Source organism: Trichosurus vulpecula, chromosome 9, assembly GCF_011100635.1.
Source record: "Trichosurus vulpecula isolate mTriVul1 chromosome 9, mTriVul1.pri, whole genome shotgun sequence".
Lineage (NCBI taxonomy): Eukaryota > Metazoa > Chordata > Mammalia > Diprotodontia > Phalangeridae > Trichosurus > Trichosurus vulpecula.
Window position 1 is genome coordinate 78,695,427 of NC_050581.1, and position 26,471 is coordinate 78,721,897.

The 26,471-nt window shown below is 37.4% G+C and overlaps 1 protein-coding gene across 2 annotated transcripts in view; it reads left to right on the forward strand.

Annotated features, from left to right (window-relative positions):
* The window catches only part of XPO6 (exportin 6), a 127,026-nt gene that overhangs the window by 77,965 nt on the left and 22,590 nt on the right, over positions 1 to 26,471 (forward strand). For both annotated transcript variants that reach the window (XM_036737805.1, XM_036737806.1), the window contains 4 exons: positions 6,338 to 6,446; positions 8,664 to 8,756; positions 10,414 to 10,483; positions 20,210 to 20,369. In XM_036737805.1, the coding sequence (XP_036593700.1) occupies positions 6,338 to 6,446; positions 8,664 to 8,756; positions 10,414 to 10,483; positions 20,210 to 20,369 (432 nt within the window). The remainder of the gene's footprint in view (positions 1 to 6,337; positions 6,447 to 8,663; positions 8,757 to 10,413; positions 10,484 to 20,209; positions 20,370 to 26,471) is intronic.

Below are 26,471 nucleotides of genomic sequence, written 5' to 3' on the forward strand. Positions count from 1 at the left end.
TTGTAGATGAATTATCACCTGTTGCTCAGCATGTAAATGCTGAAAGTGTCTCACTTTATGAACTTAAGTGTTTTATCGATTTGACAACTTAATGAAAATATGCTCAAATCTCAGACTGTTTGAGCTAAGGTAGCTAGGTGGATAGAATGTTGAGCCTGGAGTCAGAAAGACCTGAGTTCAAATCCAGATGCAGACACTTATTAGCTATGCCTGGCACATAGTAGATAATGATTATTCCTTTATTCCCTTTCTTTCATTTCCTTAAAAGGAATCTCACAGGTTCTTGATGTTCTGCCTCTTATAAGGTATTGAATGGTTATTACCCTGAGTTCTAGTGCATTTTCTTCAGCTTTATGAATTCCTAGAGAAAAATTTCTTGAGTATTTATGCCGTTGATAATTAATAGAACTGCCACTTTAATGACTTTATAGCCTTTGAAAACTTTATTCTTTAGCTATTTTCACACTTGTTCTTGGTGGAAATTTTTGAGGAGCTTGGGACTTGGGTCATACTTGTTGCATTAAATTGATTCTTTGGCTCATGGTCTCTGTTGCACATTGTCTGTTCTGAACCCTGCTGTTAGTCTTTTGCCGTATGGTAGAGTGCTTTCTTTTTGTTTTCTAGACACACTTGAGAAAGCAGCGGAAGTATCCTTTCTCTTGAGCAATTCTTTCTCATCTCTAAAGGAGTAGAGAGAGGGAAGTGAAGGAGGGTAGGAGAGGTTGAAAAACTGTTCAGTACATGTTTAGTCTGTTTACTGGAAAGGAATGTAAAATACTTTTATGGGAAAGTCTTTCTGAGTACTTGTGTACTTTGAAAAAGAAAGAAAGCTTTCCATTAGTCTTCGGTTTCTATGATCTGCCATGAGTGGGCCTGATGACTTCTGTACCCTCTAAATAGGTTCCTGACCCTGATGTTTATGACCTGATAACTGATAGGTTAAAAATGAATAATATTGAGTCATTTGAAAGACTGTGGAGCATCCAGGAAGACTATTTATACCAGATGTTTTGTTTTTAAGGAGAAGAGTTTTAGTTGAATAAAAGGTTGTCTTTTATTTATGAAGTTATTTTTGCCTTTTCAGTCTGTCAGTACATTATACAAAAGTAAGGATTCATTTAACTGTCCATTTTGTTGTTGTGGTGGTTGTTCACTAGCAGATTTACCAGTGTTTTTATAGCTAGTTTTCTATTCTAGCTCAGATTATAAAAGTGATTTTTGACATATTCTGTAGTATCACTAGTGGAGAAAAGAGGAAGAAGAGGGTGGAACCTGCTGTGTATATCATAAATGGAATGTATAAGAAGAGTGTATAGATGTGTGTGTTGGGGGGAGGGCAGAGCATCAGATGAACCTTATTCTTATCTGAAATGGATGAAGGACGGTTAAACATACATACGTACATGATACATTTACACACAGTTTGATGTAGAAATATACTAAACTGAACTGTAAGGACAATGGGCAATAAACAGCCACAAGCAAAACAAGTCTTCTGCTTATAAAGGAGACAAGGGAAAGAAAAGAACTAGAATCTAAGGAGATTTCTTTTTAGACAGTTGAGGAATAGCTGAACAAATTGTGTTATGTGAATATAATAGAGAATTGTTGTGGTGTAAGAAATGATGGATAATATGAATTGACAGAGGGAAATAGGCAGAACCAGGAAAACAATTTATACAAAGACCTCAATTTAAAAAACAAAACAAAACACTGAAAGACTTAAGAATTTGATCAGTGCAGTGACTTATCATGTCTCCAGAGGACCTGAGATGAAGTGTCTTATGTTTACCTCCTGATAGAGATGAGAAGGACATAAAATGCAAAGAAGAAATAGACATCTTTGGGCATGACCACTGTGGCTGTGTTTGTTGGACTATGCTTATTTGTTACAATATTTTTCCTTCCTTTCTCTTAATTTTTAATTGGAAGGGGTTGGGGAGGACAAAGTGGTTAGCAATCTGGAGGTTACTGAAACATTTTAAAAAAATGCACAGAAGTTCAGAAGGGAGCCAGACAAGTAGAAAAGTTAGGAAAGTAATGTGAAATTCTTTGTATCCTTTAAAAAACAAGAATGTGGTATGAAATGATTTTTTGTTGGTGAAATTCTCAATTCAGAATTTTAAAAAAGTCAGAACAATTTATATTGCCAATAGAGGACCACTGGCTTTTGAGTGACACAATCCAATCAGCTTATGGAAAATCACTTTGGCAGCTCTTTGGAAGATGGATTGGAATAGAGAGAGACTTGTAGCAAGTGTAACCTAGGTGAGAGGCAGTGAGGGCCTGAGCTATGGTGGTGCCTGTGTGATTAGAGGGAGGTACCATGGAGGTAGAAACACTAGGATTTGGCAGTTGATTGGCTATGTGGACTAAGGGAGACTGAGTTAAGGGTAACACTGAGATTTTGAACATGGGGAACTAGAATAATGGTTTCTTTGAAAGAAATAGCAAGCTAGGTTGGTGGGTTTTTTTGAAATATGAGTTTTGTTTTGGACATGTTGGGTTTGAGGTGGCTGTGAGATATCTAATTTGAATTGTTCAGCAGACCTTTGGAGATATAAGACTGAAGCTCTGTATGCTGGTGTTGGAACTGAGGAGTCTTCTGCATAAAAATAATAATTAAATCTGTGGGAATTGAGGCCACCAAGAGAGAATTGAAGAGGTCCCACATAGGTCCTTGGGGAACACCCACAGTTAAAGAGGTATGATATGGATGCTGGCCTAGCAAAGGAGCCTAAGGAACAGTCAGATAGATAAGTGGAGAACAAGCAGAGAGTCATGTCATAAAAATCCAGAGAGGAGAAAATATCCAGGAAGGTAGTTAAAAAGGATGAGAACTGAAAAGAGACCATCAGATTTAGCAATTAAGAGATTGTTGGTAATTTTGGAGAATTGTTTTAGTTGACTGAGGAGGTGAGAAGGCAGATTTTAAAGAATTGAGGTATGAATATGAAGAGTAGAAGTGGAGGCAAATAATGCACAGCCTTTTCTTGGAATTTGACTGCAAAGAGAGGGAGAGATATGGGATAGTAACTTATGGGAAAGATAGGGTCTAATGAAGATTCATTTTTTTTTGTTGTTTTAAAATAGAGGAGCAACGTGGTTATGTCTGAAGGCATCAGAGAAGGAACCAGTGAGTAGACAGCGAGAAGCTAAATATTAGAGAGGAGGAATAATTAGGGGTTTCGTAGGCAGATGGGAAAAAGGCTAGGCTAGGAAAAAGGAGGGGATGAGAATCAAGGACACATGTAAGCCCTCTCCTGCCCCCTTTCCTTTTACTGTAGAGGCTAATACCATGCTCCCACTCCCTCAGACTTCCAACCTAGATGCTATCCTCCACTCCTCACTCTCTCTTATTCCTCCCCCTTCCCCCTTTCTGCACTTTGTTGCCAAGGCCTGTCATTTTTGCCTTTGCGACATCTCTCCATTATGCCCCTTTTCTCTCACATTGCGACTGTTGTAAGGTAGGCCTTCATCACCTCACACCTGGACTATTGGAATAGCCTGCTGGTGGGTCTGCCTTCCTCAAGTTTCTTCCTGTTCCAGTCCATTCTCTAGTTACCAAAGTGATTTTCCTAAAGTGCACCAATGAACTTCCCTACTCAGTAAACTCCAGTGGTTCTCTTTACTTCAGGATTATACACAAAATCTTCTCTTCAGTGTTCAATGTCCTTCATAATCTAGCTCCCTCCTACCTTTGTGATCTTCTTTCACCTTCTTCTCCACCACGAACTCTTTGGTCAGTGACCCTGACCTTGGTGTTCCATGAATAAGACACTCCACCTCTTGGTCCTGGGTATTTTTTCTGGCTGTCCCTCATGCCTAGAATGCTCTTCTCACCTCTGCCTACTGGCTTCCCTTTAGATCTAACTAAAATCTCATCTTCTGCAGGAAGTCTTTCCCAATACCTCTTAATTCTAATGCCTTCCTTCTGTCAACTATTTCCTACTTATCCAGTATATAGCTTGTTAATATATATTTATTTGCTTGTTTCCCCCATTAGATTGTGAGCTTCTTTAGGGCAAGGACTGTCTTTCATCTCTTTTTAGTGCTTAGCAAAATTCCTGACACATAGTAGGTGCTTAATAAATATTTATTGACTGACAAATACAGGATTTGGTTTTGACAAAGAAAAAGGCCACCTAATTATCAAAGACTGGATGAAAGGAGAGAATGGGGTGATGCCAAGGGATTTTGAAATGAAGAGAGGGGGAAAAGAGGAAGCTCATGGTGATGAATGGCTTCAGTTTTCTCAGTAAAGTAAGCAGAGAGGGATCCTCAGTTGTGGAGATCTGGGGAATGGGAGGTGCCTGGCTTGAGAAATGAAGGGTCTAAATAGTTTCTGTGTGGCGTGACAAAGGAAATGTATTAGAGAGGAATAAAAGGATTGCCTTGCTGTAATGAGGGCCCTGTTAAAGTTAGATAACATATTTTTAGTGTACCCACTTAACAGAGTTGTATGACTTTCTCCAGCTCTGTTTAGCTGCAAGAGAGGAGTAGAGGAGGCAGGTGGTGGGCAGTACTCTAGGGTTGGGGTTTGGCAAGGGATGAAACGTGAATATGAACAGAGGGTACATGTGGTAGGGCCTGTACTTATTTTGTGTGGGTAGCAAGTAGGGCCTTAGGGCAGTTGGTGAGGAGGCCAGACCAGGCTACTATACATGCCTACTGCTGAAGGTGGTAGTCACCACATCTCAAGCCTCTTTGCTTTTTTCCATTTCACAATCTTACCCTTATATGTGTGATTCTAGGCAAGTCATTTAATCTGTCTGCCTCAGTTTCCTTAACTGTAAAATGGGGTTCACAATAATACCTACCTTCCAGGGTTGTTGTGAGGATCATATGAGGTAGTATTTGTAAAAAAAGCGCTCAACACAGTGCCTGGCATCCTTTAAAAAAAAAGACAACTCTTAATCTTTTAGAGTTCTTTTGCTTGTGTCTTCAAAATTTCAGTCTTAAGAGTGTCCCATCCCTCCTGGGGTAACTTTTCCCTTATAGACTTTTGGGTCTTTCTTACCTATCTATTCTTTTGCTCTCCTAAAATGTCTACAGGGTATGTTAGACAGTACTTGGCTTTTCTTTCATTTTTAATGATGAAGTTACGTTGCCCTTGGGGCCACAATAGCTGGAATGCCGTAATTGAGACTCAGGAAGGCTTGAGTTTGAATTCTGTCCTGTATACTTACTGTGTGACTCTGGGTAAGTCACTTAAAATTTCTCCCAGCCTCAGTTTCTTTAGGTGTAAAGTGGAAATGATAATAGCACTTACTTCACAGAATTGTTGTGAGGATTGAATGAGAGCATATACAGTGCTCTCTAAACCTGAAAGCTCGGTATAAAGGCTCGCTATTTATTAGTCATTAGCTTCCGACAGGGAATGTTCAAGCAGATGTCTAGAGAAATGAATTTGTTCATCACTGATAATCATAGGTAACATTTATATACTACTTTAAGTTTTACAAAGCACTTTATATTATCTCATTTAATCATCATGCATTCATGCTAATTTGTGATGTGTTTCCTGACTCCCTCTACTTTCTTCTGTTCCAGTATTCCTACTGTTTCTTCCTACATTGGTCTTGATTCAAAAATTCTTTGCTCTTCTTTTCCCCTTTTGGTTCTTGAATTTTCTCACATGAGTGTATTAACTTAATATATAATATATAATGTGTATTATATATTATATGCATTACATATATGTATATAATGTATATATGTAACACCACTGTACTCTTATTTCCCTTCCTTCATCTCGTCCCATTTCAGTAACGCATACTCATTCTGACCTGTATTTCATTTATGATTCCCACCAACTATCAGTGATCCCTATGACACAAAATTGCTCTTCTTTAATTAGGATTTCTAGTTCACCCTGTTTGTTTACTATACTTTGTACCTTTGTATGTGGACAATCTGAGATCGGAGATTTGTGTTGTCGGCTTTTCTTCTTGAATTTTTCTTCCTTGTACTATTGAATGTCTCTACTGCCATTTTTCTTCAAGTATTGTAATTGCTATTTCACGTGGTATTTCTCTTGGTAAATGTATGTAGGCAGTTTTTCCCCTTAGAGTTATTTTGGGTGACCTTTTGGAATAAAGCTTAATGCCTTGTTATCTTTCTAGCCCATGAAAATGAACCCTTCAGGATCTGGCCTTCCAGGATGCTTCTTATCTATGATAACCTAAGATTAGGATTCCGTTTATTATTACTATTGCAGGATTCCATTTATTTTTACTATTTTTGTATTCGTTGGGTACCTGATATCAGATTCTGAGAACAAAGGGTGAGAGCAATGTTTTTTCCCACCTTATATCTAATTTTTCCCTACTTGCAGGTACAAAGATGCCCTGGTCCTTTTGCTTACTGAGGTATTGAATCGAATACAGTTCAGGTACAACCAGGCGCAGTTGGAGGAGTTGGATGATGAGACCCTTGATGATGATGTAAGAAATATACTGTAGAACACTTTTTGATTATCCAATTAAGTCACTAATAGGAATCTGTAAATCTTTTGTTTCTAAAACTTGAATTTTTTAGCATGAGTATTCATTTTTAAACTCTTTTATTTAAAATCAGTTCCTAGTCTGCTTTTAATTTGGTTTTGCAAGCATTTTCAGCCATCTACTTGAGTGGGAGTGGAGAAGCATTATTTTTGAGAAATGGGTTATGTGGGAAACTTCAGTGAATCTAATTTATGCCCACTACTGCTACAAATTGTAATCCAGACATGTCTCATTTTCCTGTGTAATTCTTGTCTGTATCCTTTTATAAATCCTCCAAAAAGTATTTACTCAATGCTGGTGCATTTTCTCTATTTTGTGGCTACTAATGCAATATTTTTCTTTCTCTACATCCTTTTCTGGTTATACATGTACTTTAATGATGCCTTTGCTACTACATTGCCTCTGAAAGTGTGCAGCATTATGCTTTCATCCACTGTGGCCTACTGAGTTCCTTGTATTTTGGTTTTTGTTTTTGAGATTGTGGTGTGCCATGATTGAACACCATATAGAAACACATACTGATGTTAAAAAGATTGGTGTCTTTGGGGGATGAAGATAAGCTTGGGATCATTGAAAGCATTACTCGGTTTCGTAAATGCCAATTCAACTGGCTCACTTCCTTTTTAGTTCTAGGTTTAATGTCCATCAATAGCTCCTCTCCAAGATAAATATGTATTTAGATGGCATATTTGCACAGCCTAATCAGATGAATATGCATTTCTTTATCCACTTGGTTTTTCCCATGTGGATGATGCATTTTATGTACAAATGATCATTGAAAGTATGCTTCAGTCTACTTATGATATTCAAATCCTGGACCATTCTCTTTTACAAGACTATGGATGCTCATTGTGGAGACTTTGAAGTGTGCTGTGGCTTGATATAGTTGGCATAGTGCGCTCTACAAATAGTCACTCCCAGGACCCTGACTCCTGCAGGGAAATCCTCCTCTATTTGGCCTTTGCATTGGACATCCTCTTCCAGGATGTTGGCAAATACCTTTGATGAGTATGTACCTCCTTATCTTAAACCTCACTTAATATTGATAGTCAGAGGATTGTTGGAGAAAGTTATCTCTCTGGTTTCTTGTATTAAGGAATCCTGTATCATCTTAACATATGGGAGATCCTTTGCTGAAAGAGGCTTTTAGGCTACAATTTTGTTCTGTTGAACCAAATGTGGTTTTTTTTTTTTTGGTTAATGACCAAACATTGAAGATTTTGAAGGATCTTGTAGTCTTTATACTCCTCAGTTGCATAACTAGAGTGATCTGGTCTTCCCTAGAAAACTGTATACAAAAGCCTACATTTTCCTTTTCATATTTTTATCAAGGTTGCCTTCATATTTTGGTTAGGGTTTAACCAATATTTCCAATGTTTAAATTGCCGTTTCTGTTTCCTTATAGAGCATATTGAGTGCTGAAACAATAGAATCTAGGTGTAGTTATTCTGTTGTAATTGATAAGGACAGGTTGCTATACAAACTCTGATAGGTCTGTTCTGTTTGATGTCTGTTATCCTTCTGGTTTCTTTCCTGTAAATACCTCCTGCAAAATTGCTATTTGGAGAACATTGGGAGAAGGGAGTGAAAAGAAGAGTTAGGAGGAAGAGGCTGGGATAAAAATTAGCCACCTGCTTTTAGTATTTCTAATTATTTTAAACCACCTTTGAAGTTTATTAAGTGCTGTTAGATTGGAACTGCTTGGCATCACCTTTTTAACCCCAGAATGAAAGTAATTGTTGTTTCTGTGTACCCCTATAAAAAAAAGTCATGGTGTTTTAACTGTGTGACCTTGGGAAAGTCACGATTTATAATGCTCTTTACAAAAGTAAAAAGTTTTTTGTGCTTATTTTATAATTTTTGTAATAGAATTACATATTAGAAAACAAAACAAATGTTTTGGGGTTATTCCAGGTCAAGTTGATAATATGTTATTGCTCTGTGGAAATAGAACTCTTAAATCTCATTTTTGGTTTTCTATTATATCTGTGTGACTTTTTTTTTTTTAAAGAACCAAGTAACATTACATGTGATTTTTAATTTCTGATTGAACTTTGTCTGGTAATGAACTTTATTCTGTGGACAAACGCCAAAAGAACAAATACTTCTAGATACTAATCAGTTTTGGAGAATTCATTCCTGTATTTCTTTTTACAGCAACAAACAGAGTGGCAGCGGTACTTACGCCAGAGCTTGGAAGTTGTGGCCAAAGTCATGGAGCTCCTTCCCAGTCATGCATTCTCTACACTGGTAACTAACCATCCAGGGAAAAATTACTAGTGACTATTCTCTCCTTCACTTTGGCAGCATGCTAAAAGGGACCAGTGCTTAAGTCCTGGCTCTAAAACTGGCCTGACTGCTGGATCTTATGGAAGGCCTTTTCACCTTTTTGGGCTGAGTTTCAAAAAAGAAGGACCTGGCTTCATAGCTCTTTCTAGTTCTATAATAGTCTGTTTAATTTACAACATAAGCAATAAATTGAGGAAAGCTTTACTCCTATATACATACAAGATTTTGAATTTTAGCTTTTATAAACATAATTTCTTTAGTAGCTTCTTGGACTGAGGGTGTATTTTACTGTCCCCCAATTGTATCAGGTAGTGGAAAAAATTAACTGTAATTCCCATCCTGTTCAGGAGTTGATTGTAGAGCATTACAAACCTGATGTGATCCTTTATGCTTATTTTGATTTCTTGGGATCTTTAATCACATGGCCTAATTTAGTTCCTTTGGAAAGCACGGTTGTATAAAGAGATCATATTAAATCCATATCATCTTCTAAAGAAAGGAAACAGAATAAAAATGTAATGGAATCAGCTTTTGGGTTACCTGTTCAGCTATGTGGTCTCTTGTATTCTTTTCCCTGGGGAATATTGTTTTACTTTGTCTTCTGCTTTTCTTAGTTTCTATCACATAAAAGTCTCTTTTTTTCTTCTTAATGTAATTGATTAGTAAAGCAGCTTATGAAATGAAAGGTAGGCTCACCTACAGGTGCTGACAAAATCAGCAAGAGAAATGGGCTTTTGAATAAATTGACCTATCTTTTTTCACTTTGCCAGGCTCATTGATAAAATATATATGAAATACATATTTTCCTACCAAACGGTTGAGTGGGTCACCAAGAGATGACTTTACTTATTTTTGGTGTGGAAGTTGTGGTCTGAGGTGAACCTGCTATCAAAATACCAGGGTAGACGCTAATAGCTTAATCAAAATAGATCTTGCCTTGGGACGTAACTTGACTGTCAAATCTTTTTTGTCCTTGCTTTTTGAGAAATTGATGTAGTTCCTTCCTGTATTTACTGAATGTTAATTCTCAAAGTAATTTCAGTGGTGGAAATCATTGGGGGAACTGAATTGAGAGATTTCCTTGACCCATATATATCTACAGGATTCATAGAGCAAATAATTTCTATTTCTACTTTCCCAGTTTTATTACATATTGTTCCCGTTTACCTTACATAGTCTTCACACATGACATTCCATCTCCTCTCTCTTTGTCTTTACAGTGGCTGTCCTCTGTGGTGGGAATCCCTCTCTCCTCTCAGAATCCCTAGTTTCTTTCAAGATTCAGTTCAAGTGCCCTTTTCTGAATGAAGCCTTTGCTAATCACCCCCCTGCCCCCGGTTTTACTGCTTTCCCTGCTAAAATTACCTCAAAATAATTTTTTGTGTGCCTACATGTATACATGTTGTTTCCCCCAGTTGGGTGTTAGCTCTTTGAGGGGAAGGGATTATTTCACTTTTGTCTTTGTATCCCAGGCACCTGTCATAGTGCCTGGGACATAATAGGCGCTCAGTAAATGCTTATTGATTGATTCTATTTCCATACTTTGGTCATTGTATAATTTGATGTTAATGGGATTAAAACACATTTATGACTTTCACATTTGTTTCTTTGCTTTCAGTTCCCAGTTCTTCAGGACAATTTAGAAGTTTATCTGGGGTTACAGCAATTTGTAGTTACTTCAGGGTCAGGTAAACCTGTTTTCATTTTCTAATATAAGCAGTTAATTTTAAAAAGAAAGACTCATACTTCTCTAATTAATGATTCTATTGTTATCATGATGTTCCCCCACAGCCGCTCATCCCCTTAAGTAAACTTAAAAAAAATTGTAATACCCAGGCCTTTTGGGAGCGAAGAGATAAAAGATGAGATGACAATATATTTCAAAGATCTGTACTTTAGTGAATGAAGAAAAGGGAGCCAATTTAGGGCAGTTACAGAACTTATTAAAAACTTATTAAAATCCTTACTGGCATGCTGCCCTATTTTTGGTTTAGACCTTATCTTTTAGGCTCCTGCTGATTTGCATGGCCTTTTAAAATGTTTACATGATCATTTTATTTAGAAATCAGAAATTTTTTTGTGCTGAAACATTTTTTAAAATTAGGGTAGTAAGTTGAAAAAACTCATCTTGGTCTTTAGCATGATGTATTTCCCCTTTTCTAATATTTAGAACCAAAGGAATATGAGTTTAGGCATAGCAAATGAAATTCTGCAAGATGTAATTATTACTTAATAATTGTCCACCTTATTTTAAACTCCTCTTGGGAAGTCTCTGAATTTAGCCAGACTAAATTGCTTTGGCTTATGACTTTTCCAATTTCTTCATTTAGTAACCATATGTATTTTGGTTTAGTTTAACATTAGTAATTGCTTTTTCTTCCTCTCCAATTCCCCTTCCACTCCCTGCCCCAATAACAATAAAATATTAATCATTGTTCTCTCAGCTTTACAATTCTGCTCAAACCTTAATGATTCATTTTTTTTATGTCAAACTTTGTCCTCTTCTTTCCCCTTTAATACCATATCTTCAAATTCTTATAAATATGTACTTTAAAATAGAACAATTTAATTAAAAATGTTACCCACATTTAGTTTCATGAACTGGTAGGATGGTAAGTGAAAAATTGAATCCATTAAAATTCCAAATGAAATTTACCACTGGCCCCCCCCCCCCCTTTTTTTTTTGGAGGCAATACCTGAGTTCAAAATCTCAGCTTGGCAGTTTACTGTTTGCTTGACCTCTCTGGGCCTCAGTTTGCTCATCTCTAAAAGGAGAATGTTATATTAGATAGGTGATCTTTAAGTTCCTTTCCAACTCTTTACATTTCTAATTTCTACCTCTTCTATTTGTTCATTCTTCTGTTCTTTATACAATATAGACTTTTCTAATAGAACTCCAGCAGTTGCTTAACTGCACCTGTCACAGTCATGTACAGTGTCCTGGCTTGTGATTCCCTTCTTTCTGCATGGTCAACATTACCTACGTAGGCTTGTCATGACTGGAATAGAGCTATTAAGAGAAAGCAACATGGCTCCTGGGGAAGCTTTTTGACTACAGCAAATGCTACTTTAAGGAAGCTGACTGTTTTTGAATGCCTTTTGACTTAATGAACCATAATAACTTGTTTCTATTATTATTGGAGCTTTTAAATAATCTGGCCAGCCCCAAGGGTTCTAGTTTGACTTTGGCACACATCAGGTACAAAAAATGCTTTTTTGGATATTGGGTTGGGTAAATGCCTTTAAAAAGTAATAGATGAGAATAAAATTATTTGTATGGATTTTTAATAGAATACTTTCCAAATGAAATCCTTTATGAAATCTATCAATCTGTAATAAATTAATTTGACTTAAAACACGCCATTAAAACTGAATTTCTCCACCTAGAATGGTATAATTCATAGCCTGTATAAAATATCAAATTACCCTTCAGGGATAAGTAGAATGAGTTTTATTTATGTCAGAGTTACTTTATTTGTCATACAACTCTTAAGTGCCTTCTATGTCCAGCACATTGTGCCCAGGATCTAAGAGTTTAGCCTTGATCTAATAAGGTGATACTGTTTTCCTGTAGAATTTGTTAGCTTTTTCCCCCCTGTTGTTTATTTAATAAGTTTACATAGGAATTTGTGGGCAACTCAGTGGTTTTATAGGGATGAAATATGGAAAGAGTGCTAGACTGGGAATCAGGAGATCGGAGTTCTCTAAAGGGAGAGGAGTTCAACTGGGTGGTCTCAAAAGCCCGTTTCAGGTTTAGGAGTCTACTACCTGTTATCTCAGAACAATGCTTGTATAATATAGTGGAGAGAGTGCTGTACTTGGAGTCAACAGCTAGGTTCAAATTCTACTTCAGTAATTTTTACTGAAGAAAAAACAGCTTAAATAACAGCATAAGCCAAGATGGTAAAAGAAGCACAAAAATCCACTGAGGAAAGAACACCTTAAAAAGCATAATTGGCCAAGTGAAAAAAGATATATAAAAATTCATGGAAGAACTCCTTAAAAGGGAGGCAACATGGAAAAAGTTGCATAAAAATTCGCTGAAGAAAAGAAGTGCTTAAAAAGTAAAATTGGACAGAAGGAAAAGGAAGTACAAAAGCTCATTAAAGAAAATAAATCCTTAAAAATTAGAATTGGGCAAGTGGAAGCTAATGACTCCATGAGACCTCAAGAAACAGTAAAGCAAAATCAAAAGAATGAAAAAAATAAAGGAAAAAGTGAAATATCTCATTGGAAAAACAACTGATCTGGAAAATAAATTGAGGAGAGAGAATTTTAATTTAATTTTATTTAGTTTTTAATTTAATTAGACTGTCTGAAAGCCATGATCAAAAAAAGAGCCTGGACATCATCTTTCAAGAAACTACCAAGGAAAACTGCCCTGATATCCTAGAACCAGGAGGGTAAGATAGAAATTGAAAAAATCTACTGATCTGATCACCTCCTGAAAGAGATTGCAAAATGAAAACTCTCAGAAATATTATAGCCAAATTCCAGAGCTCCCAGGTCAAGGAAAAATATTGCAAGCAGCCAGAAAGAAACAATTCAGATATTGAGGAGCCAAAGACAGGATATCACAAGATTTAGCAGCTTCTACATGAAAAGATTGGAGGGTTTGGAATGTGATATTCCAGAGGGCAAAGGAGCTAAGATTATAACCAAGAATCACCTACCCAGCAAAATAGTATAATTCTTCATGAGGGAAGAAGGGAGAGGAATGGATATTTAATGAAATAGAGGGCTTTCAAGCATTCTGATGAAAAAACCAGAGCTGAATATAAAATTCGACTTTCAAACGCAAGTCAAAGGAGAAGCACAAAATGGTAAACAGCAAAGAGAAATCATAAAGGACTCGGAGCTAAACTGTATATGGTCCTGCGTGGTAAGATGATACTTGTAATTCCTAAGCATTTCATAATGATTAGGGCAGTCAGAAGGAGTATACATAAAGAGCATCGTGTGAGTTGGGATGGTATCTAAAAAAAATTAGTGGGTGAGAAAGAAAGATGACTATGATGTGATGATATTTAAAAAAAAAGTAAAATTAAGTGGTGAGAAAGAGGGATGCACTGGGAGAAAGGAGAAGTAAAATGGGGTTAATTATCTCACATGAAAGAAGTGCAAAAGAACATTTACAGTGGGGGTGGGGGAAAGATGGGTGGGTGGTGGACAAAGCTTGAACCTTGCTGTCATTGGAATTGGCTCAAAGAGTGAATAACATACATCCTCAGGTGGATATAGAAATCTACCTTACCCTACAGGTAAGTAGGAGAGGGAAGGAATAAAAGAAAGGGGGGTGGGAGTTGGCTGAGAGAAGAGAGGGTAAATTGGAAGAGGTGGTGGTCAGAAGCAAAACACTTTTGAGGAGGGACAGGGTGAAAGAACAGAGAGAGAAGGATAAACAAGGGAAAAATAGGATGGAGGGAAATACACAGTAAGCTTCATTGTGAAAAAAATTTTACAGTAAGTTTCTCTGATAAAGGCATCATTTCCCAAATATATAGAGAATGGAGTCAAATTTAGAAAAAATACAAGTCACTGCCCAATTGATTAGTATTTAAAGGATATGAATAATTTTCAGATGAAGAAACCAAAGCTACCTATAGTCACATGAAAAAATGCTCTAAATCACTATTGATTAGAGAAATGCACATTAAAACAACTCTGAGGTACCACTTCACACCTATCAGATTGGCTAACATGACAAAACAGGAACATGATAAATGTTGGAGGAGATATGGGAAAATTGGCACACTAACGCACTGTTGGTGGAGTCATGAACTGATCAGCCGTTCTGGAGAGCAACTTGGAACTAGGTCCAAATGGCTATAATGCTGAAAAGCTAGAAATCCTTTGACTCAGCAATATCACTACTAGGTCTGTTTCCCAAAGAGATTTTTTTTAGAAAAAGGCAAAGGACCTATATGTATAAGAATATTTATAGCGGTTCTTTTTGTGGTGACAAAGAATTGGAAATTGAGGAGATGCCCATCAGTTGAGGAACCACCGAACAAATTTTGGTATATAATTATTATGGAGTACCATTGTGGCATAAGAAACGACAAGCAAGATGCTTTCAGAAAAACCTGGAAAAACTTAGATGAACTGATGGCAAAGTGAAATGAGCAGAACCAGGAGAACATTGTACATAGTAACAGCAATATTGTATGATAATCTGCTGTGAATGATTTAGCTATTCTCAGCAATACAGTGATCCAAGACAGTTTTGGAAGATTTGTGATGAAAAATGCTATCTACCTTCAGAGAAAAAACTAACAGAGTCTGAATGTAGATCATTGCATGCTTTTAAGAAACTTAAAAAAAAATTTTATAGTCTGTTTTCTTTCACAACATGACTAACATGGAAGTAAGTTTTGCATGACTGTGCATGTATAACCTATACCAAATTGCTTGCCTTCTCAGTGAAGAGTAGGGAGAGGGAGGAAGGGAGAATTTAATTCTCCCTTCCTCCAAAATTTAAAAAAAAACCCAGATGTTAAAAACTGTTTTTACATGTAATTGGGAAAAAATATTTAAAAAAAATACGCCTGACATAAAACTAATCTCTTATACTAACAAGTTATGGTTCTCTAAAGATTATTTACTCTTCTTGAACCACTGTCTATCTCCAGATTGTACTGAAATTCAGAGTAGTGACTTTGAGAAGGTTATCATCTACAATGTAAAGTAATACTTGATTTTATTTGTTCTGAAGCATCCTCTTTCAGGCTTCTTTTGGAGAAGTCAGTATTCACTCCATCAATATTCTTCATTGTTTTAGAGGTTCGGAAAATATCCAGATCCCCTGCCCTGATTGAATAATGCTGTTTTAGTTTGTCATTATGTGAAGAATCTTGTCCTTTCCTTTCCTTTTCTCCAGCTTGATTTGTACTTCTTGGATTGGCAACTGGATCTAGTGGAATGTTGCACATAGAGCATAATTTTGCTCATGGGTAGTGTAACATCTATCCATTCATTCAAGTAGCATTCTTGACATTGACTAAAGTTTTGGAATCCAGTATAGCTTCAACAGTACATTGAACTGATGTCTTTATCAGAACACATTCTTTTCTTAGCACAGAATGTACCTTTTGGCCAAGATTTCCAGTTTCATTTTTTAATTCTTTCAGTTTTTCAGTGGAGGATGCCTAGTTCTGGTGTTTTAGGTCCAGTTGGTTAAGCTCAGAATATCCTTTGTATTTACCACTTTTGATCTAGCTGCTATAAAAGACATTTAGGAAGTGACAATTTTTCCTATTATCCTTTCTGAGAAAAAATTGAAACGAAAGATTTTTTTCAGGCCATTTGTTCCATTTTCATCATTGAGTACATCCGTGCGGTGATCATTAAGTGTTCCTATTATAGATGGCTTTCTTTTATCAGCAAACTTAGAATTGACTTGTGAGTTTTTTGTAAGGTTAATTTCAAATTCCTTTTTGGCCTGGCTCCTGTCTAGTTTGTATTTGACCATAACACACTTTGTATTCTCCTCTAGTCTCATGTGGGCATCTTGATCCCACAAGGGGAATAGGAGATGCTTTCTAGGAAGGAGTTTTGCCAATTAGCCAAGAAGGGTTTTATGCTGTATTTTTCTCATCTGTGGTATGTGTTATTTCTGGTCTTGGTTTCTTTTGGTTGCTTCGTTTCAACTATTAGGGCACATGTGATTGGATTTTAGCCATTTGAATTACCAAAAGTCTGTATTCCATAATGGAACATGCTTGTAATATTCCCCTTCTTTGTATACTAATTAAGTGTTGAAATGAATGAGATGTAGCATTAACTCAGGCCAAATAGTTCACCAGTGTCTTTTTCCAGCTGTTACTCCCATTTGATGGCTGCTTCAAGATGATTTGGTTTCCTAAATCTGTGCTTTCAGTCACCATGACAGTCTGCCCCTTTGACCCTCTGTGTTACAGTACTCTTACATGAAGGAGATCTCACTCTAAAATGTTCATGTTTTTCTTTTCTTTTTTGGGTGGGGGGAGGGGGAGGGTGGTGGGAATTCTCTCAGCCAGGTCTAGGAAATATGTGAGTAGAACTATAAATTACTCTTATGAAGCATAAACCGTGTGTGTGTGTGTGTGTGTGTGTGTGAGATGTGTTGTGATTTTCCTCAGTTCATTAGGTGCAAGGCCTATTTTATGGTAATAATTTTTTTATGCCAGTGGAACTTTAAGTTGCCCTGACTTTATAAATTCAGTTTTTGTATTACTCATAAATCACTTTCTCAGCATTGTAAACATTAAAAAACCAGCTGCAGTTTCAGCTCATCTATCTTTTCCTCATATGTAGTGAGCAATAACAGAACCCCCAAGCCAGTAAACACCCTTTTCTAACTTTTTTTTGTTTTTTTGGAGGAGAGAAGGCAGAGCAGTTGGGGTTAAGTGACTTGCCCAAGGTCACACAGCTAGTAAATGTGTCAGGTGTCTGAGGCTGGATTTGAACTCAGGTCCTCCTGACTCCAGGGTTGTGCTCTACTCACTGTGCCACCTAGTTGCCCCACTCTTTTCTAACTTTATCAGTCATTACAGAGCCTGGGTTGTACCTTTATGTAATTTTCCTTGCCTGTGATTTCGTGAATTTATTCAGTGAACCTTTGAATGTCTGCTGTTGACAATGTGGTGGCTAAGCACTCATATAAAAAAAGAGAATGCTTTTCTTTCTGTCAATCTAAATCTTATTACTGCTATCCCCAGTCAAACACTGTTTTTTTAAGCTGCTTAATTAAAAAAATACTTGAGTCCTTATTGTGTACAGATTTCTATGCTTAGGAGATTTGAGTATAACCAAGATGAAGAAGACACAGCCAGTCCTTAAAAAGCTTGTAAGGACTGGGTGAGATAAGCACACAAGTAATGATAGTATCAGATAGAATTATCAGTATCATAAGAAAAATACATTGGGGCACTAGTACAGTTCGTCTTTTACAATGTAGATATTTAATGAATGTTGAATCGAGTTGTTCCCTCTGTCTGGAAATGGGGCATGTTTGTGGAAGAGTAAGCAGTGTAGTTTGGTTGGCCTTGTAAAGCACATGTAGGTGAATAGTGGGAGGTACTGTGAAAGTTTTGAATACTGGGTTGAAGAGTTTGGACTTTGTTTAGTAGGCAGATGTTGGAGAATTTTGAGCAGGAAATTGACATGATCACAATGGTGCTTCAGGAAGCTCAATTTGGAAAATTTATTTCAGGAGTGTAAAAGCTTTTTAAAAAATTGTTCCCAGGTACATTCAATTTTAAATGAAACAAAATTTCCACAAGAAGTAACAGTGTTGTAAATAGGCACTTTGATTAACAAATTATCTCACTATGATATAGAAATGATTTTTTTTTCAAAGTAGAAATAGAGGACAGAACAGGTAAGAAATAGGGAAGGGAAATTGTGAAGAAAGGAAGGAGTATATTATACCCTGCTATATTTAAATGTCTGAGTAAATCACGTTGAACAGTTTATTGTAGTCTTTTTCTGTACTGGGAAGTACACTGTCAGCTTATCTATTTAAACTATTTTACAGACTTTGGAAGTTTTTGCTAGTTTGTAAAAGAATAATTTTTAAACTTGCTTTGAAACTTTAGAGGTGCTGGACAGCCTGAAATATAGCTGTCAGCCTGAAAACACTTTTAACATTTAAAAATTGTCCAATTGTGCTATTTTTTGGAAATTAGGCCTATCTCATGGAAGCAATATGACTAAGCATACAGTAAAATACCTGCAAACCCAGACCTCTCACAACCAGGAAGTGAAGCTCCATCTTCTCCTATGCTGCTCCCTCTATTCTTGCCTCCAAACCTTTCAGAAAGGGAAGGGAAAGGAAGAGAAGGGAAGTTGGATTTCATTTCCACAGGAGGCCCTGTTTTCAAAAGGGAAGAGTGGCTTTTCTCCTGGTCTGTGGGACAAGTAGAGAGGGATTGTGGTTATTTAGCGCTCGTCTAAATTGTGTAGTTCAAGTTATTCTCTGACCCTTTCCTACTTCTCTTCTACCTTTCTCTCTTACTTGATTCCATTTTCCTTCTAAGTGCCCAGGACCCTTATCCCACTTAGCTGCACAAAGCTGCTCACTGTGGTTGCGTCTGCCAATGATGTGTTCATATTTCTCCTCCCTTTTATGTTTCCATTCCTTCAATGAGCAAGTCTCAGGTAGGAGCTGATTTAATAAGAATATTTTCTTATTAATTCTTACTAAAATAAGAATTAAACTAATAGTCTACTTCCCTTAATTCTTGGGAAGCATTTGAATTTTAAGAGAAAACTGATCAAATACATTTCTGATTGGATGTTGGTTATAAGTGAATTTTAAGAACATATTAATTATTCAAGTGAATCTCTGATGGAATTTCAGACAGTGTAGTGGAGATATTTTTAGGGGGGACCCTCTTTGAGAAGGTTCTCTTATTTATGGGATTGTAGGCATTTTCAGGATTGACATTGAGCATCTTTTCTTCACTGCTCATTCCCTTCTCTCTGCAGGCACCACAGTTGTATTCCTCTCACTCTGCGTCCTGCAGCCCTTTTACTTTTCTCCCCCTGTTAGACTTAGGCTGGTGGTTGCATTGTGACTCACTGGCAGGGACTTGTCAGGTTTCTGCTATGGCTTTAGGGTGAGACCCAAACTACCTCTCATGCAGCAGCTAAAAACCTTGTCAGTCCTTGAACGTCGACCATAGTGCTCTTACTCTCAGAATGTTTGCACACTTAGACTTGACACAAATGTTGTTAAACCCTGATTATACTCCCTCTTATTCCCACCAGCTATTGGTGGATGGTGCTATATATGCTTGGCTGTTAACATCCAGCAGAGGGAGACAAGGTAACATTTTCTACTTAGCAGCAGAAGCTTGTTAGAGGGATGTTAATACAGTTCTATTAGGGGAAAAATGGTTTATACTACACACCGGAAGAAGCAGGTTGTCATATGCGTTTCTCCTCTTTACTAGTTCTGATGATTAGATGAAATCAAAGATTTCCGGTTGTAGGAAAGCTATTTAATTTGGATTTTGAGCCCTTTTACTGCTTGGGCATAGAATTTGTTTGAGTAGTTCTTAAAATAAATGGGAATGTTTGTTACTTCATAAACATTAATTTAATTTCTTCGCCTGCCTCTCTCCTACTATCTGTGTGCCCTTGGGTAAATCACTTTAACTCTTGGGTTCTGAGTTTCTTCATTTCTAAAGTCGGGGACTAGATATCTAGGTCTCCAAGATCTAGATCCTGCATCTACTGACAAAATTTTTTTTTTACCAGGTTGACCTCAGTTTTGATCAGCATGTTACATGTGTTCATATTCAAGTTAACTGAGATTTTTTGTTTTGAGAATTGCTTTCGCTGTCTTCTAAGTATTATTATTATTTTTTTTAGAAGTAACTTAAGGCATTTTATTTTTCTGTGAAACTGACAAAAATGATATGTTTCAGGTCACAGGTTGAACATCACAGCAGAGAATGATTGCCGGCGGTTGCACTGTTCTTTGAGAGACTTGAGCTCTCTCCTGCAGGCTGTTGGCCGATTAGCTGAATATTTTATTGGAGATGTGTTTGCTGCCAGATTCAATGATGCACTTACGGTCGTGGAGAGGTAAGCGACAGGTCACAGTGTAAGTCATCTCTTGGTTGTTTTGTCATTCTCTTGAGAAACCTTTTCTATAAAAACTTGAGGATGATATTAACCCCTACTAGAAACCAAGTGAAAGCATTTTGTTTTGCTTCTCGTTGTACAAAAATGTCGTCTTTTGAAAACATGGATTGATGGTGGTCAGTTATTGTTGCTGCTGCTGCTTCTGTTGTTGTTTGCCAAGTAATATCTTTTGTTTTTACATCACCTTCATTTCCAAATCCATCTCTCACCCCTCACCTACCCAGAGAGCTATCTTTGTATAAACAGGGGTGGGGAACCTGAGGCATCAAGGCCACATGTGTCCCTCTAGGTCCTCAAGTCAGGCCCTTTGACTGAATTCAAACTTCACAGAACATACCCCCTTAATAAAAAGTTTTGTTTTGTGAAATTTGGACTCAGTCTAAAGGCCACACCCAAGGACCTAGAAGGCCACATGTGACCTCAAGGCCACAGTTCCCCACCCCCTGTACTAAAGCATTGGAAAGAAAGAGGAAAAGCAGTTGAGCAAAACTAGTTTACACATCAATACCATCTGCCTGTATAGCTACAGGATTTCATACTTAGAGTCTCCTACCTCTGTAAGGAAGAGAGGGAAGGGCATTTTCTTTTCTCCCTTTTGAGGCCAGGCTCAATCATCATAATCACTCAGCATTCAGGGTTTGTTTTGTTGTTTGTTTTTATCCTTTTTTTTTCCATTTATATCATTGTAGTCATTATTTAATAGAAAGTGTAGTTAATCGTTCCACACTACAAATTTTAGAGTATTTTTCATAGCGGAGATATCCTGTTGCTCTCATACCAGATCCTTTAACTCTCCTTTAACTGCCCCTCCCTCTCCACCAGGTATTATTTCTTTGTCCTTATTGTAATCTTAGCCACCTTGCCCAGGGTTTTTGATACAGAGGGATCTAGAATATTTTATGGTTGCTCCATTCTTGCTCTACTGACTTATACATCATTCTCCCGGCTTTCTCTATGACTGTAATACCTGGTTGATTTTTTTCCCCGACTGTGTCCCATTCTTTGCTACTCTGTTTGGGGGTTCTGCTGACTGTATGATTCCTTAGCCATCTTTAATCTATTTAATTACACACTGACTTAGCTACATTTAGTTCTTACCATGTCTCAATACAGAATTGTTTCTAAGAGCCAGAACTTTGGAATTATATTCTCCAACTACAACCAATTTTATTTCCAATATTTTTCACTGACTTTCATCTGCTTAGGGACTGTTAGAATAGACATCCACATTCAAGCTATACTTTTCCACTGGCTCTTTCACAGATGCTTGCAAATATGTTCAAATGTCTCTAATCCCAAATAAAATCTCCTCTTGGCTCCTTATACCTCATCTTATTTTTTTTCCGCCCATTTATTGATAGTACTTAAAAGATATATAATTTCATTTTGTAGGTACGAAATACCTATTGGATATTTTGAACCAGTTCTATAAGCATTTCAAATTCAACATGTACAAAACAGAACTCATTATCTTTCCTCCAAAATCTTCCTCTGTTTGAATTCCTTATTTCTGTCAAGTATACAATACTTTTAGGCACCCAGCTTTGCACCCTCAGTCATCACTCTTTGAAGACTCACTGATTCTTCACTTTCCCTCATCTCACAAATAGTTGCAAGTATACCCGCACAACATCTCTCCTGCCTGTCCCCTCCTTTCCACTCACCTTTCACTTGGGCTATTGCAGTAAACTCCTAACTTGTTTTCCTGCCTCTATTCTCTTTCCTCTCTAGTCCATCCTTCACACATTTGCCAAAATGATGTTCTTTTTTTTAAAGTTTTTTTTTGTTTTTTTAAAAATTTATTTAATATATTTAGTTTTCAGCATTGATTTTAACAAAAGTTTGAATTACAAATTTTTTCCCCATTTCTACCCTCCCCCCACTCCAAGATGGCATATATTCTGGTTGCCCCATTCCCCAGTCAGCCCTCCCATCTGTCACCCCACTCCCCTCCCATCCACCTTTCCCTTCTCTTGTAGGGCAAGATAAATTTCTATGCCCCATTGCCTGTGTATCTTATTTCCTAGTTGCATGAAAAAACTTTTTTTTGTTGTTGTTGTTTTTGAACGCCTGTTTTTAAAACTTTGAGTTCCAAATTCTCTCCCCTCTTCCTTCCCCACCCACTCTCCCTAAGAAGGCAAGCAATTCAACATAGGCCACATGCGTATCATTATGTAAAACCCTTCCACAGTACTCATGTTGTGAAGATTAACTATGTTTTGCTCCTTCCTAACCTATCCCCCTTTAATTTTCTCCCTTGACCCTGTCCCTTTTCGAAAATGTTTGTTTTTGATTACCGTTTTGATTACCCCCTTCTGCCTTCCCTTCTGTCATCCCCCCTTTTTTATCTTCTTCCTCCTTCTTTCCTGTGGGGTAAGATACCCAATTGAGTATGTATGGTATTCCCTCCTCAGGTCAAATCCGATGAGAGCAAGATTTACTCATTCCCCCTCATCTGCCCCCTCTTCCCTTCCTACAGAACCACTTTTTCTTGCTACTTTTATGCGAGATAGTTTACCCCATTCTATCTCTCCCTTTCTCCCTCTCTCAATATATTCCTCTCTTATCCCTTAAATTGATTTTATTTTTTTAGATATCATCCCTTCATATTCAACTCACCCTGTGTCCTGTGTGTGTGTGTGTATACACATATATATATACATATATACCTACATATATACATACTAGACACACACATATGTATATATGTGTGTGTATATATATATACTATATACACACACACATACACACACACACACATAAACATATATATGCATATTCCTTTCGGCTACTATGATATTGAGGTCTCATGTATCATACACATCATCTTTCTATGTAGGAATGTAAACAAAACAGTTCAACTTTAGTAAGTCCCTTATGATTTCTCTTTCTTGTTTACCTTTTCATGCTTCTCTTGATTCTTGTGTTTGAAAGTCAAATTTTCTATTCAGCTCTGGTCTTTTCACTGAGAAAGCTTGAAAATCCTCTATTTTATTGAAAGTCTATATTTTGCCTTGGAGCATGATACTCAGTTTTGCTGGGTAGGTGATTTTTGGTTTTAATCCTAGCTCCATTGACCTCCGGAATATCATATTCCAAGCCCTTCGGTCTCTTAATGTGGAAGCTGTCAGATCCTGTGTTATCCTGATTGTTTTTCCACAATATTCAAATTGTTTCTTTCTGGCTGCTTGCAGTATTTTCTCCTTGACCTGGGAGCTCTGGAATTTGGTGACAATGTTCCTAGGAGTTTTCTTTTTGGGATCTATTTGAGGAGGTGATCTGTGGATTCTTTCAATTTCTATTTTACCCTCTGGCTCTAGAATATCAGGGCAATTCTCCTTGATAATTTCTTGAAAGATGATATCTAGGCTCTTTTTTTGATCATGGCTTTCAGGTAGTCCAATAATTTTTAAATTATCTCTCCTGGATCTATTTTCTAGGACAGTGGTTTTTCCAATGAGATATTTGACATTGTCTTCCGTTTTTTCATTCCTTTGGTTCTGTTTTATAATATCTTGATTTCTCATCAAGTCAGTAGCTTCCACTTGCTCCAATCTCATTTTTAAGGTAGTATTTTCTTCAGTGGTCTTTTGGACCTCCTTTTCCATTTGGCTAATTCTGCCTTTCAAGGCATTCTTCTTCTCATTGGCTTTTTGGAGCTCTTTTGACATTTGAGCTAGTCTATTTTTTAAAGTGCTGTTTTCTTCAATATTTTTTTCAGTATTTTTTGGGGGTCTCCTTTAGCAAGTCATTGACTTGTTTTTCATGGTTTTCTTGCATCATTCTCATTTCTCGTCCCTATTTATCCTGTACTTCTCTAACTCGCTTTTCCAACTCCTTTTTGAGCTCTTCCATGGCCTGAGACCAGTTCATGTTTTTCTTGGAGGCTTTTGGTATAGGCTCTTGGACTTTGTTTTGGTCTTCTTTGTCACCAAAGAAGGATTCCAAAGTCTGAGACTGAATCTGGGTGTGTTTTTGCTGCCTGACCATGTTCCCAGCCAACTTACTTGACCCTTGAGTTTTTCATGGGGGTATGACTGCTTGTAGAGCAAAGAGTACTTTGTTCCATGCTTGAGGGGATGCGCCGTTGATTTCAGAGCTATTTCTATACAGCCAGCTCTGCCACACCAGCACTCCTCCTTCCTCAAGAACCACCAACCTGGACCTGACGCAAATCTTCAGCAGGCTTTGCACTCCTGCTCTGATCAGCCACTTAATTCCTCCCACCACATGGGTCTGGGGCCGGAAGTAACTGCAGCTGTAGTTCCGTAGCTGCACCTCCCCCACTGCCCCTGGGGCGGTGGCCAAACTGTGAACTCTGTCCCCTGCAGCTTTTCCCACTAACCTTCTCTGTTGTCTTTGGTGTTTGTGGGTTGAGAAGTCTGGTAACTGCCACAGCTCACTGATTCAGGGTGCTAGGGCCTGTCCTGCCCAGCTCCTGGTCTGAGCTCTGCTCCCCTCCACTCCGTGCGTGATAGACCTCATCCAGCGACCATCCAGGCTGTTCTGGGCTGGAGCCCTGCTTCCCTCTGCTATTTTGTGGGTGTTCTGCAGTTCTAGAATTTGTTCAGAGCCATTTTTTATAGGTTTTTGGAGGGACATGGTGGGGAGCTCACACAATCCCCTGCTTTCCAGCCGCCATCTTGGCTCCACCCCCGGAAGTCCAAAATGATGTTCTTAAAGCAAAGATGTGATCGTTTTACTCCCATATTCAATATTCTCCAGTGGTTCCATATTGCCTTTAGAATAAAATATAAACCCCTCTGTTTGACTTTCAAAGTCCTTCATAATATGGCTCCAACCTCTCTTTCCATCTTTATGTTACTCTCCTTCATGCATTCTCCAGTCCAGCCAAACTAGCCTTCTTGCTGTTCTTCCATCCCCTTGCTTCTTTTTAACATTTAGTCAGTAAACATTCATTAAGCACCTACTCCGTGCCAAGGACTATGGTATTAAGGCCTGGGTACAGGCTGTTCTAGGTTGCATCAATAGCATGTCTTTCCTTCTGAACTGTGCCACTTTGGAAGTCTCTAGTTTTCTTCAAAGCTCAGCTCTAATACCACCTGATCCTCTCAATTGTTAATATCTCTCTTCTTCCCCATTATCTTGTTTTTATACTGTATAGGTTATATATATATATATATATATATATATGCATATGTCTTCTCTCTTTTAGTAAGCTCCTTGTGGGCAAGGGACTATTTAATTTTTGTCTTTGTATCGCCAATACTTAGCAAAGTGACTGGCACATAGGTGTAAGTATTTAGGGCATGCTTACTGATGGATTTTTAAAAATCTTATGGAAGAGGATGGTGAAAGATTATGAGCATCATGTCATTAAATAATGAGAAGCAGTAGAAGGAAAAGCAAGTTTATGGAAACCTTGGCAAGAAACTCAACTAAGCCATATTACAATAAAAAGAAAGGATGAGGTTGGAAGGATAATAAACATAAGAAAAATGGAAAACATCTGTCAGAATAGCTAAAACTCTCCTCTCACAGTGGAACCCACACATTTGCACCTTATCATAGTTCCTAAAATGCTGCACAAGGAGTAGAAATGTTACTAAAGAGAGAAAAATGGGTAGTGCAGCTGAATCAGATCAAGTATACATAGAAGGCCTTTTCTGGAGAAGACAAATTTGGAGTGAGTTGAGGGATCTCTTCTTGAATATTTTGAAAGAGGACTGAAAAAAGTTACATTCTTTTAAGTGTGTCACAAACTTAAATACCTGAATACTCACTGGCGTGTGTACTTTCACAGTGCTGCAAAACCTTTATGGAAATAATCTGTACACAATGTATCCTTCATGGAATTTTAAGAAAGCAACCAGACAAGCTTTTTAAAAAAAATTAAAAAAAAATATTCCATGGCAGGCCACATCTTTGAAGTTATACAGTTGACCAGAAGGTATAGGAAATACAAGATCCCATTGTACTTTTGTTAGCTGTAAAAATGCATTTGATGCTATGGCACAAATGCTGTTTGAAGACCCGTCTTCAAAGGATCAGAATCATAAACAATTTCTTGAAAGATGTAGC